Genomic DNA, 17,435 nt, shown 5'->3' with positions numbered 1-17,435 from the left:
CCAAATAAAACAAATATCTTAATTTATTCTTTTGTACATTTTCAGGATTCACATATATTTTTACAAGACGTTGTGTGAGTCATCATATCACTGAGGTAGAGATGCATTTCTTGCGTACAGCTCCGCTTTTCTCTGCTCTTTTTGGTCTTGTTGGTTCCTGTGTGTTCTCCTCTCTTTTTGTCCTGCGAGGCGTACGTAGTTGAAGAGATGGACGATTGCAGCTGGAGTTATACCTTGCAAACGTGTAGCAGCACCCAGCTAGAGGAAAAGCGTGGTATTAGTTTCAAATAAATCTTTTTTTTTTTTTTAATGCAACAGCACAAAATGTAATTAAGCCAAGTTTGTAAAAGATGAAAATGTTATTGGTAAGCAATAAGTACTTTATACTCACAGTGCTGGGTCGAACTCTGTCCAAAATCTCTCTGACTTCCTGAGACAGAGACACCGGCAGAGACAAATAGTCTATGTCCTGTGGGAGAGACATGTTCTCCTCCTTCTGAATTCTCTCAATCTCTTTCTTCTGTAGGTTACAGTGAGGCCTGTACACAGCTAAATACGGGAGAAATGTTTTATCGAGAAGGAATGAACTATGTTATGGTAGCTTAAAAGAACACAATATCAAAGCAACATTTTGAAGAAACAGGTAAGGGGAACCATGTCTTAATGACTCAGTTATCCTTCTGCACTGCCTCAAAAGGCAAAAATCTGTTTTTTTACCTTCTATCTTGAGTCTTTGTGAGAATTCCATGTGAGGTAAAAGGCACTCTGGGAAGGCAGATGCCAACATTTCAAAGGTGACATCGTTGTACTGCAGCACTTCCATACCACTGAAAAGGAAGCCACAAAGTAACAGTCAGTATCAAAGGTCCCCGCTTCTGACTGAATCTTGAGAGGAGCTGTCCGCTGGCTCAGCTGGGCAAATTTGGTCCATTTCAGTGCTGATTCCACATATGTGTCACTCACTTCAGTAAGGTGCTCTTGACCTCACTCATACGCATGTCGGGCAGCTTTTTTCTCCAGCTGTGGGTGGACAGAGTGAGAGCCTGAAGGGCTGCCATTGCATCCTGCAAACTGTTCCTAACTCTCACGGCCTCCTGGTAGCGCAGGGTGGACACACATCCCACCTCCTCAAAGCCTGGCAGAGGAAACGTTTGTGAGAGGAGAAAAAATTAAAAGCAGAAATAGACCAAATCGTGGGACCCCTCATGAAGTCCAAGACACCATGCCTACCTTTCAGAGTTAGACGGAGGTCAGCGTTGTCCGGCCTCAGGGAGGTTCGAAACTCAGCCCGGCTGGTGAACATGCGGTAGGGCTCCGTAACACCTCGACTCACCAGATCATCAATGAGAACTCCAATATAGCTCTCTGTCCGAGACAATGCCACCGCAGGCATGGAGAGCGACCAGCGGGCAGCGTTCACCCCCGCCCACAGGCCCTGCACAGACAGAAACAAATTAAAATCATAATTAGTACATAAACATGATCCCCAATGTCTGCAATGAGGAAGAAGAAATCTACCTCTAAGTGATACACGACAAATACCAGTAATATCAGTAAGACAACAAGCTCCTCATTCTGTTTCACCTGGAAAATAACATTAAGATCACTTGCTATTCACCTACAATGTGATTATGAGGCTAAACGAGCTGTTGTGTAATTGCATAGAAAACGATACCAGTTAAAAATTAGTATTAACAATACTCTTGTCCAGTTACGGAGCAGGTTTGGAATTGAATAACTGACTATTGAAATCATCAGATCCCTGTTGTCTTGGGTCCGGAGTGTGTAAAGTGAGGCAGAAGCAGAAGACTCACTGCATGTTGTATGACCAACAGTATTTGTATGAACCTTGAATTGCTGAATATGGTGAACACAGCTACCTGTGCAGCAGCCTCCTCGTACCCTGTGGTTCCGTTAATCTGACCGGCCAGAAACAGACCCTGGGTGCTTTTCACCTGCAGGGCCGGGCTCAGCTGAGTGGGACACACAAAGTCATACTGAACACCATAACCTGAAAAACATAAGAAACATTCAGGCAACACAGTACATACAGACATGCTGTGTCATTGTAACCCACTTTTCTATGAACTGTAAATCAATTGTTACTATGCAGATCACTCAGCAGTGTACCAGGCGTGTGGATCTCAGCTCTGTGCATGGGAGGGATTTCTCTGATGAGCCGGAGCTGCACGTCGGGGGGCATGGTCATAGACAGACCCTGAGGGTACAAAAGGTCAGAGGTCACCCCCTCAGGCTCCAGCCACACCTGGTGCTGTCGGCCTGGGAAGCGAAGCACTCGCGACTCAATGGAGGGGCAGTATCTGTAGAGATACAAAGACTAGAGTTACTACGTTTGAGTTTAGAACACACTGTGTACAATGTTGTGTGTGTATGTGTGTGTGTGTGTGTGTGTACCTGGGACCCTTGGTGTCTTCCTGTATGTGACAGTTGAGGTGAAGACTCTCCTTCACCACTCTCTCTACACCAGGAGTAGTATAGGTCAGGTAGCAGGGCAGCTGGTCTTCAGGCTTAAGAAGTCATTGGTTCCAAAATAAAAGTAGAAATTGAAAAATGAAAGGAATATTATTAAGAAGTCATTTTGTTGACTAAACAAAAACATTTTATAGACTGCACTTCTACACTATTGAAACTATGAAGCTTCTCCTTTACTAATGGTGCTTAAAAAAATGTAACATTTAAACTCTACCTTGCAGTGCGTGTGTGTGTTGAGGAAGCTGAATGGAGTTGGATGGCTGTCAGGGGGATGAACCTTAGCCAGGGAAAGATCTACTGAATCCTTCACAATCCTGGGAGGGGTGCCAGTCCTCAGTCTGCCTATCCTGAGCCCCAGCCTCTCCCTCAGTGTCTGGGACAGCCCAGCACTCGATGGAGCGTCTCCAATCCGCCCACCAGGGGACATACTTTGGCCCAGGAAGAGGGAGCCGGACAAGAAAGTACCAGTAGTAAGAACCACTGAGCTGGCTGAGATTGGGTGGCTTGCGTTTGCTGAGAAGTTGTCAAAAGAGGTGCAAAATCATAAACTGATAAACAGAATATTTTTCTGCAAGTTAAATATAAAAAGATGTGAAACTGATTCGAAGTGCATTTTACTGTTTGCTACATTTGTAAGGGATCAGATGTCATACAAACTCCAGTTTCTCCAAAAAATCTGTCTGATAATTACTATTTAGTTAGGACATATACAATGATTTAATAGAGAAAGAAAAACATATTTAGGATTAGATTTACCAATATTTAAATGGAAAAAGCTGGAGAGAAAAGAAAAGTAAAAACAAAGTATAAAATAAACGATGAAAAATGTATCATACTTTGATGATTAAAAAAAAGGTTAAAAAAGTATGGAAAGCCAAGATAAAATGTCTTTATGAAACACCAAATATATAAAAAAAAATGATAATATGGCAATTTAAATTAGTAATTGGTTGCCATTGTATATTAATCATTGTTAATACATTTCAAATAACTTGACCACAGTTATAGTAAATTCAGTATATACTATATTCCGCCTGCTGTTTAGTTTTCCCTGAAACCAAATTAAGTTTTTCCAGCTACTTATAGAGTAGGATAAACTATACAGCTTGTTTCCTATTAAACTGACAAAGAGACAAGTAAAGATAAACTAGCCGTTATTTATAAAAACTGATATACTTCTTCGTTTCATTTAAACCCTAATCCCAATGTAGGATACAAAAGCTAAGGTACACATGTGTTCCTTACCCAAACGTATCCCAGTGACCCTGTGGTGTCCAGGCTCCTCTGGGTTTGGTTCTGATACCAGCAGCTCCTCCACTGAGCCCTCAAACACCGTCAGCCTGGGAGTGGACAGCAGCTCAGACTGAATGAGAAACAGCAGGCAGCAACATAGTTAACAACAATTTTAATTAATTCCGAGACCAAAAATCTGATATGCTTAACTCAGAAAATTAAACCACATCAGTATATGAGATACCTGAATAAATTCACGGTAGCGCTGCCGGTCCAGCTGGGCCCTCGGGCCCCACACAGCGGGGCCTTTCCTGCGATTTAAGATGGAGAAATGGATGCCAGCCCAGTCTCCTGCTCGACCACAAAGCCCATCCAGAGCATCCACCTCCTTCACCAGCTGGCCCTTCCCTACTCCTCCCAGAGACGGGTTACAGGACAGGGCACCTGGGGGAGAGGTAGTTCAATTAGTGGAAAAAAAAATCTCAATCAAATTAAAATTCTAGATTGCACAAAGAGAAACATTTTTGTAAAAGAGCAAAGTTTCTCTCACCAATGGTTTGTATTTTCTGTGAGACCAGGAGTGTCTCAGCTCCCACTCTGGCTGCTGCAGCCGCCGCCTCAGTCCCGGCGTGACCCCCACCCACAACGATGACATCATACTGCTGTCGGGAAAGGTGACTGGCACATCTGGAAGCCAGTGACAGGAAACTCTGCAGCGCGGGAGGCTTCTTTGTCAACATGTGGGACGCATACCTGGTTAGATGGTCAGAATTGTGGACATTGTGATTTTTTAACTGGAGCAGAACAGAGTGAGGGCAAAGCCACTCTAGTCTTTGGTTTAATAGAAGTTACTTGATCCTTAAGTTAAATATTACTCCATCAAAAGTAAGTCAGTCATGCATTCAATAGATACTGTGTGTAATAGTGATTTTAAAAAGTGTGGAGGTCTTCATTGTAAGATTTACCAGTGCCAGTACATTCTCAAATGGTTAGTTATGAAGTATTACTTTCTTTGTCGCATTAGGTTTTATTTAACAATTATTTTGATATTTAAACTGATCTGATTTTTTAGTTATTTATGACAACGTGTTACTATTAAATCTTCTGTAATTGGTATGCATTTGAGCAATGCTTCTCTAGGAAGTACGATACCAACACCTTTCAAGCCAATAAGGGTGACTATTTGACATAAAAAAGCATATTATTTTCTTAAAATAAACGAATAAAGGTTACTTTCTACTCAACAGCACTGGCCAGACTGTACACTCCTCATTTCACTTTATTGTTGAACTATCAAATCAATATACATCACAGCAGCTAAATACCCATTACATATAAAAAATAAGTCCATGTTTCTTTACATAGGATCAGAAGAAGAGTGACAAATCCTTTTATATGCAGGCATACATACACCTATCACTTCTGTATTTGTACGTATGTAAAGGTTCATTGCAACAACCAAATCACTTCCGAGTATAAAATGAAGGCCGACTTACAACTTCTTTGGCAAAGGACGAAGGCAACCTTAAGTGTAATGATAGGATGATGTCAGAAGAAACCAAGAGCCAAGGACAGATGAAGATCCTTGAGAAAATCACTAAATTCCTGCTATGTAACACAAACGCTCTTTATGGAGGCTGCCATGCTGTTTGTAGCTTACAGTCGTAATAACTGGTGTAAAGACGCAATGACAAAGTTGTTCTACTGGTTCAACTCGGTTTTGCCTCGGCTTTGGCTGTCCTTTAAAGTATTTGATGAATTCATGAATGAACCAAAAAAAACAGATAAAGACAAAAAGAAAGCAACAGCAAAATAAGAAAAAAAGGCAGAAAGTGTAATTCATAAATATCAAAGTAATACTCTGCAGGCAAAACAATATTTACGTTTTGTTTGCTGACTGCCACGTGTGCAGTAGAAACCACTCATTCTTGTTCACAACAGAGACACACAAGGATTCATCAAGTATCGATTCGACGCACGCATCATTCCACGTACGCGCGCTCACTAGTAGGTCAAAGGTGTACGCGCACGTCGACGCCCCCTCCCCCTCCCCCCCTCCAGCCGGTCCACAGTCAGCCGCGCGCGGATTGAGTCAAGTGAACCTACCGAGAGGTGGTGTTGACCGACCGCAGCAGGTTTTCAGTAAGAAACCTGATAAATCTAACTTCCGTAGGTAGCTGACAGTAACGCCGAGGCCTTCTTTTTTTTAACGGAAGGGTCAGCGGGGCCGCAGTCAAGGCGACGCGACCGAAAGAAGAGAGTAAACCCCGGGAGGGAAAGCGCCCGAAGTGAGCCTGAGGATCAAAGCTAATGCTAAGCTAATGCTAAGCTAACCGGCCACTGCTTAACGATTATACGGAAACTCGTGTCATTTCATCCGTCGCTTGCTTTGACTGAACCACTGTGGGTACAGAGTAGATAGCTGGGGGGGAATTGTGAACTTATATGTTACATTTAATTTAAAAAAGCGGGGTGTTTTGCCTTTACATCTTAGGCCACAAGCGACTCGTAGCCAGCTAGCAGCGTTAGCACAGTAGCCGGTCTCACTGAGGACACACCGGCTCTGCGGCTCTTCGGGACAGGTGATACTGCTCAACATACAGTTCGCTTCAAAGCAGCTCCACGCCGTGAGGTATCGGGGTTTACACGGTAGTTTAACCGGACATTTGGTGGTGTCAACGCCTTTTGCTTCACAATGCTGAAACAGCAGCAGCAACCCGGCTCAGGCGGCAGGAAAGCGGCCAACGGGACCTCAGGCCCCGCCGGTATGTCTCCCCCAGTCAGCGGCATCAACAGCGGCAGCAGGACACCGGCCGGGAGGTAAGCGGGTCGTGGGGGGGGGTTTCTGTCAGGACAGTCCGGGGATTGTCCTGTTACTTGCAAGGCCTACCGGTTAAGGCGCTGTGTGTCCAGTGGGCGTGTCTCGGATGTGGAGCTTCTCTCCTGGCCAATGAGATCAGTTCGTGTTAGATTGACAGGTGTGCGGACCAATCAGAATGCCCGCAGTGAATATAGGATTAAAAAAAAGAGTGAGGTTGGTCCAGTTTGTTGAAAGCTGTGAGCAGCAAATCCGCATACATGCTGTTGTAAGTGTATCTGACATGTCAGTGCCAGCGAGGAGGCGTTGATGATTGGAAAATATATAAAATGTGACATTGTAGCAAAGAAAGCCTGTTATACAAATATAATAATAACCATCGATTACATTTTTCTGTTCAGCATTAGGTCAGGTGTTTACTGAACTCTTGCCAGCTTCGTCTTAGTCTTTGTTTTGTAACCGTCTGTGATTAGCAGTGATACCTTTCCATTTGTGTATTCATAATGGAGGGTGCAATTAGTATCAAGATTGATCTAATCCCATTGTTGACTGTAGTAAAAATATATATATATATGTGCAGTGTGACACTGCCTTGACAGACTTTGAAAACATGTTATACTCCTTTTTGTTTCTAAGCAAACAAACATATTTTAACTGTGCTCGTTTCCCCAGGAATCGGACTTCTGCAAAGCCATCATTCCAGTCATCTCCTGTGAGTATCCTGAGAAAAGTTGGGCAGCAAACAAACACACTACATATAGTGCAAGATCGAAGACATTTCTTATCTTTAAGTCCATTTCCATCACCATCTTGATATGTTTGAGGTGTAATCCTGTACATGTTAGAATTTGAATATTTAGATGGGACATCAGCATTTGTGGGTTCCTGAAGTGATCATAATATTAAATATAAGGATGTTTTTTACATGTTTGTAAAACTTACTTTCCTTTTCCCATCTGCAGGTGTTTGAGGGTGTGTACAACAATGCCAGAATGCTTCACTTCCTCACAGCTGTTGTCGTAAGTCATTTGGCTTGTTATCAATGTTGTTCTCAGACTGAGTGATACTTCTAGTAAATAAACTTCCTGCATGGTTAAATAGCCTTTTCCACATGACTCCAGCATATATTACTTTTTTTTTGTGAGAGGCAGGCTAGGCATCCTGTTTCAAAGCTACCCCTGAAAATATGCAGTGTACAAGATGTGTATAATTAATCCAGACGCTGTTCCAGTTTTGGAAGTATTTCTTATCTAAATAACAATTTGTTTGTGACCAACTTTTCTGGTCGACTTCTCAGGGCTCCACCTGTGACATAAGAGTGAAGAATGGCAGTGTATTTGAAGGCATATTCAAGACTCTCAGTTCTCGGGTAAGAAGCTAACGTCATGAACTTCCCTCTGCCAATTGAATGAATCACTGCAACTAATTCTGTAACCATAAAGGTAAACTTTTCAATGAAAAATATGGTATTTTCTTAAGTTGTTCTAAGATATCCTATGCAAGCTCACATGGTCCTCCAATATCATCTTAATGTTTGGTCCGTAGTGTGAGTTGGCTGTGGACGCTGTACACAAACGCGCTGAAGAGGCAGGCTCAACATCACTTCTGCCACGGAGGGAAGACATCACTGACACTGTGATCTTCAGCCCCACAGACCTTGTGACTATGATCTGCAAAGATGTTGACCTCAACTTTGCCACCAAAGGTACAAACACACATGCTGGTGGCCAGGGTACCGGGGGAAAGAAAGTATCAAATACAAGTGCTTCACAGACCTGCAATACATCTGAAGCGAACACTTATAGTTCCTCCTGAAAAAGAGAAAAGGGCTTTGTGAGGCAATTAGCATATGATTGTGTTCATCCTTGATTTAAAGTAGATGGTTTTGTTAGACGAGAGTGTTTTGAGATGCCTCTTGATCTGGTGGGGTAAAAGGGGATATAAAAAATGATTGGTATTCTGTAATGTGGTTGACAGTAAACAATAATAGCATAATGGTACGTAATTAACATTTTGAAGTCCAAATGATGCTGGCTTTAAACAAATCCGGCGAAATACAACACTTAGACAATGTTTCTTCTTTTTTTGTCTTGGATTTTAGACACCTTCACGGATACAGCCATCAGCTCCACTCGTGTCAATGGAGAACACAAGGAGAAGGTTTTGCAGAGATGGGAGGGAGGAGACAGCAATGGAGAGAGTTACGATCTGGAAAATGATGCAGTGAGTCACTCTGTCTCTTTAACGCGCACAGAAACACCAACTAATAGACATGTATACATCACCATACATGACCACAAAATGCAAAAGACTCTCCTGAGCTGAAATGAAACAAGTGCACATAGATTAGGTAAATGGCATGAATAAACAGTTGTGTACTGCGGTTTGCCGTCTTTTATTTTGTGTAGTGTTTAACTCCATGTGGGGTAAAGCATCTGCTCTGACAAACTCAGCGGGGAGTTGTAGTGTTGATGGCGGTTGCACTCGTTGAGTTCTGTGCATGAAACCATTGTAAGTAAAAACACTTGTGTGATAGTTGATGTCAAACAGTTGTGCTCAAAAGCTCAATATAGCAGATACCACTAGTTAAAAAATGCCTTGATCAAAATCATTACCAATTTTGAGGATCAGATCGGGACATCCCTACCAACTAATCATCTAATGGTACAATAATATGCACCCTCAGTTATACATACTTTAAACAAACAGGCTCTTATTTATTTGATTATTCATACATCAATCAAAGGAACAAGTTGACCGATTATCTGATATGCCACGAGAAAGCAAACTTTTTCTTTAACTGCTCTACCAAATTAGAATTATTTGAAAGTACTGATTATTTTAACTACCCCATTAATCTCCTTTTTGTTTTTTCAGTCCAATGGCTGGGACGCCAATGAGATGTTCCGTTACAATGAAGTGAAATATGGAGTCACGTCAACATATGATTCAAGCCTTTCCATGTATACGTAAGTTTCCATAGGGATTCATTGCCTTCAGGAATAAGTCATGTATTATTGTTGTTTCTAAGATAAGCCAAAAACTGCAGGGAAAAAAAATCCGGAAATTTTGTTGCAAAGAAGTTTTATAAAACAGGCAATCATACGACGTCAGAATGTTATGTGAGCAGTGACACTTTGCATGTGTATCTTTCATATCATACATATTCATTTGTTTTTTTAATTGTTCAGTTTCTCTTGGTAGCATATCTTGTATAATTACAAAAAAGAGAGAATCTGTCAACTGTGATTTGGTCCTTAAATGACCATATCCTCCAATTATGTCATTGTGGACCAGCCGGTTTCCACCCTAACCAAATATTGTACCACCACTGTTGCTAATTTCACTAGTCAGTACAACTAAAATCAGAGAGGACTATAACATTTACTTAATCGCATGAGGTAATACTTTGAGTGAGTGAAAACCTGCAACCTTACCCAACTTTCACTGAAGTCTTTTCATAAACTTGGGTATACTATCTGCATCAAATTGAGGAATGTTAGTAATTAAGCGTTTAACTGTTGAAGGACGATAATAATTTGACTGATTCATGCTATAAGTTAAACACTTAAAATTTATATTTTATTGAAAAGCTGAGCAAAACCCAGCGGCTCGTCTCTTAACGGAGAATACCTGGTCCACCTTTAGCTGACAACCTCACAGCTAAATTAATTGCTGAGATGGACAGGTGGAAAGTGGCTGCATGTGTCCAGCTGGGCAGCCTTTTACGAGGTTCAACCAGCTCACAAAATGGGGAAAAAATAGCGATAGGGTCAATAAGACTTTAATTATTACCTTGAAGTCTGAATACTTATGACAATATGATCGTTTCTTTTCCTCCTGCTGTCTAGTGTGCCCCTGGAGAAAGGCACCTCTGACACGTTTCGTCAAAGGGAGGCACGTGCTGCTCGCCTTGCCAGTGAGATTGAGTCCAGCCCCCAGTATCGCCATCGCGTGGGCCTGGAAAATGATGAGGGCAAAAGTGAAGAGGACAAATACAGTGCTGTGGTGCGGGATGGCAATGATCGTGAGAGGGGCCGTGAAAGCCCCCGTGACAGAGAGCGCGAAAGGGGCCGAGACAGCCCCGGAGCCAACACCAGGTGAGAGGGGCAGGTCGTGTGTTAGGCATTTAGGGAAGTAGTGCTACTGTCATAATGTACATTATAGATTACAATCCACACCATTAAAATGTTGCATGAACTTTAAACTCGTTCTGGTTTTCATCTTGTTTCTATGCACCAGTCAGTTCTGACAGTGTAGTATTTCTTGTATCCTCTGCGTTGCCATGACCTGTGACGTATTATCTGTCTCTTACAGGGAGGGCAAGTACATTCCATTACCTCAACGACAGAGAGAGATGAACCGGGAGCGGGAGCGAGCTGAGAGGGGTCCTGGAGGACCTCCGCCCCACAACCGTCTAAGTGGAGGTTATCGCTCAAACCCTCCATCCTCCTCCTCCCCCAGACCCCCACTGCCCTCTGCTGCTGGTCCCCAGTCTGGCGTCTCCCCCTCGGAGAGAAACAGCCCTCTCTCAGGCCGAGGTGGTGCCTACGCTCCCCACCACCCCCAGGGAAGCCCGAGTCCAGGCCCCAACTCAGGCCCTGCGAGCGCGTACACACCTGCCTCTACAGGAGGACCAGCAACCATGCCAGCCTCTGCTTCCGCTGCTCAATCTCCAGCCAGCCCCCCCGCCCCTCACGGACATACAGTCCCTCATTCCCACTCACTCCCACACTCGCTGTCTGACGCTGTTAGACCTGTTAATGGAGGTAAGTGTTAACGCTTGTTTGAAAGTGTTGTTAACATCAGCTTTGCATGTTTCTAATGCAGTATGAATTGTGAAACAACTATAACGAGATTTTTTTTTTTCCACCTTTCAGTCTCTACCAGAACATCTCCTAAAGCCCAAAGACCTCCACAGTCGAGCAGAACAGTCCGTACTTCTAACTCACATGCTCAGTCCACAAGTACGTTCAGTTAACTGCTGTTACAAAATCCTCTTCTATATTATTGATTGATTTTGCCTAAAACTCAACCTTTTATTCTTCCCGGTCATGTCCTTGCAGCTACTCGTTCTCCTAGATCAGGTTCTTCCCAGGACACGCCTTATTTGGACACATCGTCTGTCTCCATGCCTCCTCAAAAGACGTCTGGCCCCGCCCCTCTCTTCCCTGTTGATGGTACTGTCTGACTTCTTGCATCCTGTTTTATAGCCTAGTTAGAAATCAAAGTCGATTCCATTTTTCTATGATGACGTGAGCTTGATCTGCCCTAATGAGACCGTCTCCTCTTTTCAGTGCGCGAAAGGTATTGAAGGTGGAATCTAATGATGCATTTTTGCTATTACTAGCTAGTTTACCATTTCTCTTGTTTTACAGTGAATGAGATTCTTGGTGCAGCTGCAAAGGAACGAGCCGCCGAGAACCCCAGCAGCACAGAGGACAGCAAAAATAGTAAAGGTGTGTTTATAAGACTAATGATGAGTCTTGAGAAATTAGCCTATTATTTAACTTGATGCATAAATCAGAAGATATACAATCCATTATTGTGCATTATTGCATTCCTTGTATGTTTTTGAAAACGTGCCCCGAGTTTGCTGTTTCCAAATGTTCTCATTTTTAATAGTTTGTGTCCTCTCTCCTCTGCCAGCTCCCTCTGTTCAGCAAAGGTCACAGATTGAGGAGCTGCGTAAATTTGGCAAGGAATTCAGGGTAAGAGTTCAGTTGCCTCTCCATGAAGCGTGAAATTAGAAAATCTGTGACCAATCGAGAGGCTGTGACCTGAGAAATAACTGATGTGGACAATTTCCTTAAAACATCGCTTATGTTTTATTCACGTGGTTGTAACCGTTTATGTGTTTCCCCATGAAATTGAAAGTATATTTAATTTTTATGCAACACATACAGAGGTGAAAAACAGACCGATTTTCTCATGTTGTGACATTTTGACCATGATTCTGCTAGAATCTGTTTTATTGGACAGAACCTGAGCTTCTCAAAGACATTTACTGGGTGGCTATTGGCAGCTTAAAGTTGCGTAAAATTATTTTATTCTCCAGATAAAAAGCTAAAGAAATTGTATGTTTAGACTTGAGTTAATGATTAATTACATATAAATACATACATTAGATCACATTCAACTGATTGCTAAGTCATTATTTGATTTCTGTCATTGCCTCAATCCCTCTTTACCTCTCTCTTTATTCAGCTCCAGCCGAGTGGAGGCAGCTCTAGCTCGCCCAGCTCCCCAGCAACCGCAAATCCTCCTGCCGTCGGTGAGGTCGCCCAACCCAGTGCAGCCCAACCCTCGCCATCAGACGCCCACCCTGCTTCAGAGTCCAAAGCTCAGGCTCCAGCTCCCGGTACTTCCCAGCACCAACCTCAGCCGTCACCAGCCCCTGCTGTGGACGCTACCAAGGACACCACAACTACACCTGGTACCTCAACAGGAGCTAGCACAGCACCCGTTTCAGACCGGCATTCACCAGCCACCCCGCAGCCAGCCAGGACCCCAGGTAGTGAGGAGGCCAGGTCTGAGTCAACGGAGCGGACAGAGGGCGTGGCAGAGTGAGTTTAAAAGAGAGATTTCTCATTGTTAACTATTTGATTTGCTTACTTATGTGATTGAGAATGTCATTATTAAACACTTTTTTTTTTTCTCATGTCTTTTAGCCAAGTGAAGAAATCAACCTTAAACCCCAACGCTAAAGAATTCAACCCTATTAAACCTCTAATGCCTATGGTAAGCAAATGTATTCCTGCTCAACCCTTGAAATGTTAAAGCTAGAGTAATATATTAAGATTATTTTAGTAATAATAGGATGTATCAAAACTATATAGATTATAGTTTATTACGAATACTTATTGCAGCTAATATTTTAGACTCGAAGACTTAGTGGCACTTTGCCTTTATCTGACATTTAGGAAATGGTTTCATACAAATACAACATAGATATTAGAGAGGGACATATGGCCTGTTTAACTTCCTAACACTAGCCTTATACAATTAGATTTATGTATTATATAGGTATTTCTTTCTGAACTGGTGATTAGAAATGTTACTCAGGTAAGACTTTAAAAAAAATTGGAATCGACATGCAGATTTTATTGACCTCTGGTTCTGTTGTTGTACAGACGAAGCCCAACCCTGCGCCCACCCCACCTCGGCCAACTCCTCCAAGCCCAGTGGTCCTTCAGCACCCAGGCGGACAGGGACCACTTTACAACACCCCCTACCTCTCCTATGTTTCACAGATCCACTCTGTGCAGGTACGTGAGCAAATCAACTTTTAGGTATTCAATAATTGTGTCGCTTTAACACATGGAAACAAATAATAAACATTTAAATAACAACCACCCACCCTCCTCAAATCTGAGGATGTATTTTGTAAAGCTTTGATGTCAATCCTGTCAGGTTTTCTGTTATCTCTAAAATATTTGACAAGTCCTCAGTTGGCAAGTGAGGGAATGTTGTGCGGTAATCCTGCAAACCTGGAGATAGCAGAAAAAGTTGCCTTGAGGCAGCTTGTATCAAAAAACAGGGCTCTGAATGATCTGATGCCTTTTGTTATTCCAAAGCATGTAGGCAGTGTCAAGTTTAGATGATAGAAATAGATGGTTATTGCATAACAGACAAAATAGACTGAAGATAAACGGCTTGAAGTGTTTGCGGAACTGTGTCCGTGTCTACAGAGTTGACAAAACAACTGTGCTTGGCAAATAGTTTAGGAGAGCATGTCAAAGCTGCAAGTGAGGACGCGTGACAGCAGAGGCTTTCCATTTTACACCAGGCCACCTTCCGTGCCCTTACAAATTAGGTTTTACTTTTTTGGTTTTTTTTACTAGTTAAATGGCTTTTTTGGGGAATATTTTCTTATCCAATGTGAGGTTCTAAGGACAGAGGATTTTGTATATATTGTAAAGCCTTCTGAGATAAAGTTGTGATATTGGGCTATACAAGTAAAATTGAACTGAACTGAAGCATTTCTGTCTTTCAGCCCCCACCGATGTACCAGTACACTATGTCTACAGTCAGCCAGGGGAAATACCCCAGGACCAAAGGTAAAAGCAGTGTTTTTCTCTCCAATGCTGCATGTCTCTGGTTAGTTTAGATTTTAGCAAATTGCTTCTAGGATTAATGACCTGTCAGCTCTTGTTAAAGCCATAACCTGTGATTTTCAACAGTTCAGTAACATTTGCTGAGTAAAATAAAAACAGCCTCTTGCTCCAAGTGTGTTAAATCTGTAAAGCATATGCAATATATATATATATATGTGTATGTGTATGTGTATATATATATATATATTCATGAGGGGTTTTGGGTCCTTGTCACCTTTTTCCCCCTGGTTAATCTGTAAATGTTTTTCCCTCCATGTTTCTGTCTTCTTGATAATGCTTTGCGTCCTCCAGGCTCAGTAGTGGCACAGCGTTCTGACCATGGTTCCTCAGCACCACCTATGATGCAAGCTGCAGCGTCAGCAGCTGGGGCCCCGCTGGTAGCGTCCCCCTACCCTCAGTCCTACCTTCAGTACAACCCACAGCAGTACAGCCAGCAGCAGGTCATCCAGGCCATGTCCCCCTACCCTGGACAGGTAGGAAGTCTGCCCTCTAACCCCTTTTTTTAATTCAGACCAAATGAAATAGTCTGTTTGCAGTAGCATTTAAATAAACAAATGGTTCCTGATAGCCTGTTATTCAACAGATGTTTAAAACAGTCACTTTAAGCTCTTTTCTCCCCCTCTTCAGCCGATGTACTCCATGCTGCAAGGCGGAGCTAGGATGATCGGTCAGGGAGGGGGTCCCCACCCACAAGCCTTGGGACCAGGAGGCCCCCAGTTCTCTGCACAGGGAGACGGACCTCAGGGACCACAGCAGGGCATCTACGGTGAGTAAAAGGGGTAAACACTCAAATGTAGATGGCGCTCCAATATTAATAGTTTAAGGTTGTACTGCTCCCATACTTTATCAGTTGTTGATAGGAAGTTTATCACAATGAGTCATTTTCATGCTTTTATTAAGAGTCTTGCAATATATTGATAGTAAAACAACAAAATAAAGCATAACCTTGACACTAATCTTTTCTTTTTCTGTGTAGCTCCACAGTCTTTCTCCCACCACTCGGGTGCAGTTCATCAGCCCCAGCCTTCCAGTACCCCTACAGGCAACCAGCCCCCTCCCCAGCACGCCGCACCTAGCCCTGGACAGGTGATGTACAGGACTGCTTGGAATTCCCCAAATATACCAAAACACTTTTGTTGTGTCCCAATTCAAAAGGCGGGATCCTCCCAAGTCTGGATTTCTAGATTAATTACATTATAACGGGTGGACACACCTGGGCAATTACAAAAAGCTTCGGTCAAAATGTTACTAGATATCTGAAATGTGTTAAATGCTGACATTACAAGGTCAGGAAGAGTGCAAAAGCTCACCACTACCGTCTCTCATTTGGGGAGATCCTTTTCTTTCTTTTTTTTCCCTCAGTCACATCCTTCAGAGAATCCAGCCTCTGGGACGAGGTTATTGTTGAGATTATTAAATTATGTCTTTTGACTTTGTGATCTCTCCTTTCAGAATGCCCAGTCAGGCCCACAGCCCCAGTCCTTGTACCACTCAGGTCCCCTGTCAGCCCCCACCCCACCCAACATGCCGCCGGGCCACACGTCTCCACAAGGCTCCTACCCTATTCAGGGCTATAGCATCCACAGCCACCAGGGTATCCCACAAACATATCCGCTTGGACAGTTAGCACAGGTATGGTACTTTTTCTGCTCTATGGTTACTGTTACTTTTTAAATGCATCACTGCAAATGAGAGTGTGTGAAATAAAGCCGCTTTTGCATTTAGAAAGTTGTATCTTGATCTAAACTTGGTTTGTCCCCCAGGCCCATGTACAGGGAGCCATGTCGGGTCCCCACCACTCGGGGAACCACGGTCAGCCCCAGTTAGTGATGTTGCAGCCGCCTCCTCAGCAGGGCCCCGGCTCAGTGCCCCAGCACCCCCAACATGGACCACAGCAAGGAGCACACCAACACTTTTACATAGGACATCCACAAGGTACGAGACGTGAAAGCAAAAGCCATCCCTTGATCCTCTCTCTGGCTTGAAGTGTAGCATTTATAGTGTTTGCTGTTTTCTGTTTCCCCCCACAGCAATGCAGGTACAAACGCACCCTGCTCCCTTCCATCAGCCTGGAAACTAAACCCCATCTACCCTCCTCCCCACCTCCCAAACTGTTCTTAGGAATGAGCCCCAACATCCCCGCTGCCTGCTGGATGTTGGCCCAGACTGAACGCGACTCGTGAAAAACAAACTGAAAGGATCGTACAGAGGAGAAAGAGGACAAAAAGTCTCAGCACCTTATTCTTCTGCTGCAACATTCATCAGTAAAAAAACCTTGGTGTCGCTGAGGAGGACCTTTTTAATGCTAATGATAATGGCATGTCCGACCCCTGCTGCCATCCTGCTCTTCTCTCCAACTTCTTCCCATTTCAGAGACATGAGGCACCTTGCTGGGCAGATTAGTCGGAGAGGAAATTTTATGGATGAAAAACAGCAGCAGACACCATCTTCCAGCAGTGTGTTTTTAGCCTTGTGGGGTTTTGTAAGTACCATGTGACACAAATGGGAAACAGACTGTTCATGGGATTCTCATGAATGCAGCATGAAAGGACAGATTTGAAGAGAGGGGATTTTAAGCAAATCATTTTCCTTTTTAAAAAAAACTCAATCCAGTAGTTAAAACCTCCCCTTTGCTTCTTCTCTCCTCTAGGAAAATATAATTAATTAAAAAAAAATGAAGACAAAAAAAATATTAAAACAACAATGGCCAAAAAATAAAGTTTTCAACTCAACTTCAAAGCTTTGTTTAATTTATTGTATCTTTTAATTGTGCG

General features: G+C 43.0%; 2 protein-coding genes across 4 annotated transcripts; one reads left to right on the top strand and one right to left on the bottom strand.

Moving 5' to 3' along the window:
• Positions 1–10: 10 nt before the first annotated feature.
• Positions 11–5,744, bottom strand: mto1 (mitochondrial tRNA translation optimization 1). Of its 2 annotated transcripts, none has more exons than XM_054598295.1 (13): positions 5,610–5,744; positions 4,277–4,479; positions 3,971–4,170; positions 3,739–3,856; positions 2,708–3,006; positions 2,416–2,528; positions 2,131–2,321; positions 1,881–2,011; positions 1,231–1,435; positions 964–1,135; positions 718–827; positions 392–549; positions 11–258 (listed from the first exon to the last, which is right to left on the bottom strand). In XM_054598295.1, the coding sequence occupies exons 2-13, from the start codon at positions 4,464–4,466 to the stop codon at positions 88–90; spliced, it is 2,058 nt and encodes a 685-aa protein (XP_054454270.1). In that variant the 5' UTR covers positions 4,467–4,479; positions 5,610–5,744; the 3' UTR covers positions 11–87. The 2 variants fall into 2 exon arrangements, with proteins under 2 accessions (XP_054454270.1, XP_054454269.1); XM_054598294.1 differs by lacking the exon at positions 5,610–5,744 and adding an exon at positions 5,223–5,565.
• Positions 5,745–5,763: 19 nt separating this feature from the next.
• On the top strand, positions 5,764–17,386 carry LOC129090907 (ataxin-2-like protein). 2 transcript variants are annotated; one of them, XM_054598292.1, is made up of 23 exons: positions 5,764–6,546; positions 7,217–7,256; positions 7,507–7,563; positions 7,842–7,913; positions 8,090–8,249; positions 8,646–8,767; positions 9,422–9,513; positions 10,396–10,644; positions 10,862–11,313; positions 11,425–11,511; positions 11,611–11,724; positions 11,923–12,003; positions 12,194–12,255; positions 12,752–13,110; positions 13,216–13,285; positions 13,678–13,812; positions 14,541–14,604; positions 14,953–15,134; positions 15,289–15,427; positions 15,638–15,747; positions 16,114–16,293; positions 16,425–16,596; positions 16,783–17,386. In XM_054598292.1, exons 1-23 carry the CDS (start codon positions 6,422–6,424, stop codon positions 16,842–16,844), a joined length of 3,186 nt encoding a protein of 1,061 aa, XP_054454267.1. In that variant the 5' UTR covers positions 5,764–6,421; the 3' UTR covers positions 16,845–17,386. The 2 variants fall into 2 exon arrangements, with proteins under 2 accessions (XP_054454267.1, XP_054454268.1); XM_054598293.1 differs by having other exon boundaries at positions 16,692–17,386.
• Positions 17,387–17,435: the final 49 nt, after the last annotated feature.

The sequence above is a fragment of the Anoplopoma fimbria genome, chromosome 5 (assembly GCF_027596085.1).
Source record: "Anoplopoma fimbria isolate UVic2021 breed Golden Eagle Sablefish chromosome 5, Afim_UVic_2022, whole genome shotgun sequence".
Taxonomy (NCBI): Eukaryota; Metazoa; Chordata; class Actinopteri; order Perciformes; family Anoplopomatidae; genus Anoplopoma; species Anoplopoma fimbria.
This window is presented reverse-complemented; position numbering and strand designations above follow the sequence as displayed.

Coding starts and splice junctions, on each gene's coding strand:
- LOC129090907 (XM_054598292.1), top strand. CDS start 6,422: ATGCTGAAACAGCAGCAGCAACCCGGCTCAGGCGGCAGGAAAGCGGCC. Junction 7,564..7,841: donor ACTTCCTCACAGCTGTTGTC/GTAAGTCATTTG, acceptor TCGACTTCTCAG/GGCTCCACCTGTGACATAAG. Junction 10,645..10,861: donor AGCCCCGGAGCCAACACCAG/GTGAGAGGGGCA, acceptor TGTCTCTTACAG/GGAGGGCAAGTACATTCCAT.
- mto1 (XM_054598295.1), bottom strand. CDS start 4,466: ATGTTGACAAAGAAGCCTCCCGCGCTGCAGAGTTTCCTGTCACTGGCT. Junction 2,322..2,415: donor GAAGACACCAAGGGTCCCAG/GTACACACACAC, acceptor GTATCTCTACAG/ATACTGCCCCTCCATTGAGT. Junction 1,136..1,230: donor CCTCCGTCTAACTCTGAAAG/GTAGGCATGGTG, acceptor TTCCTCTGCCAG/GCTTTGAGGAGGTGGGATGT.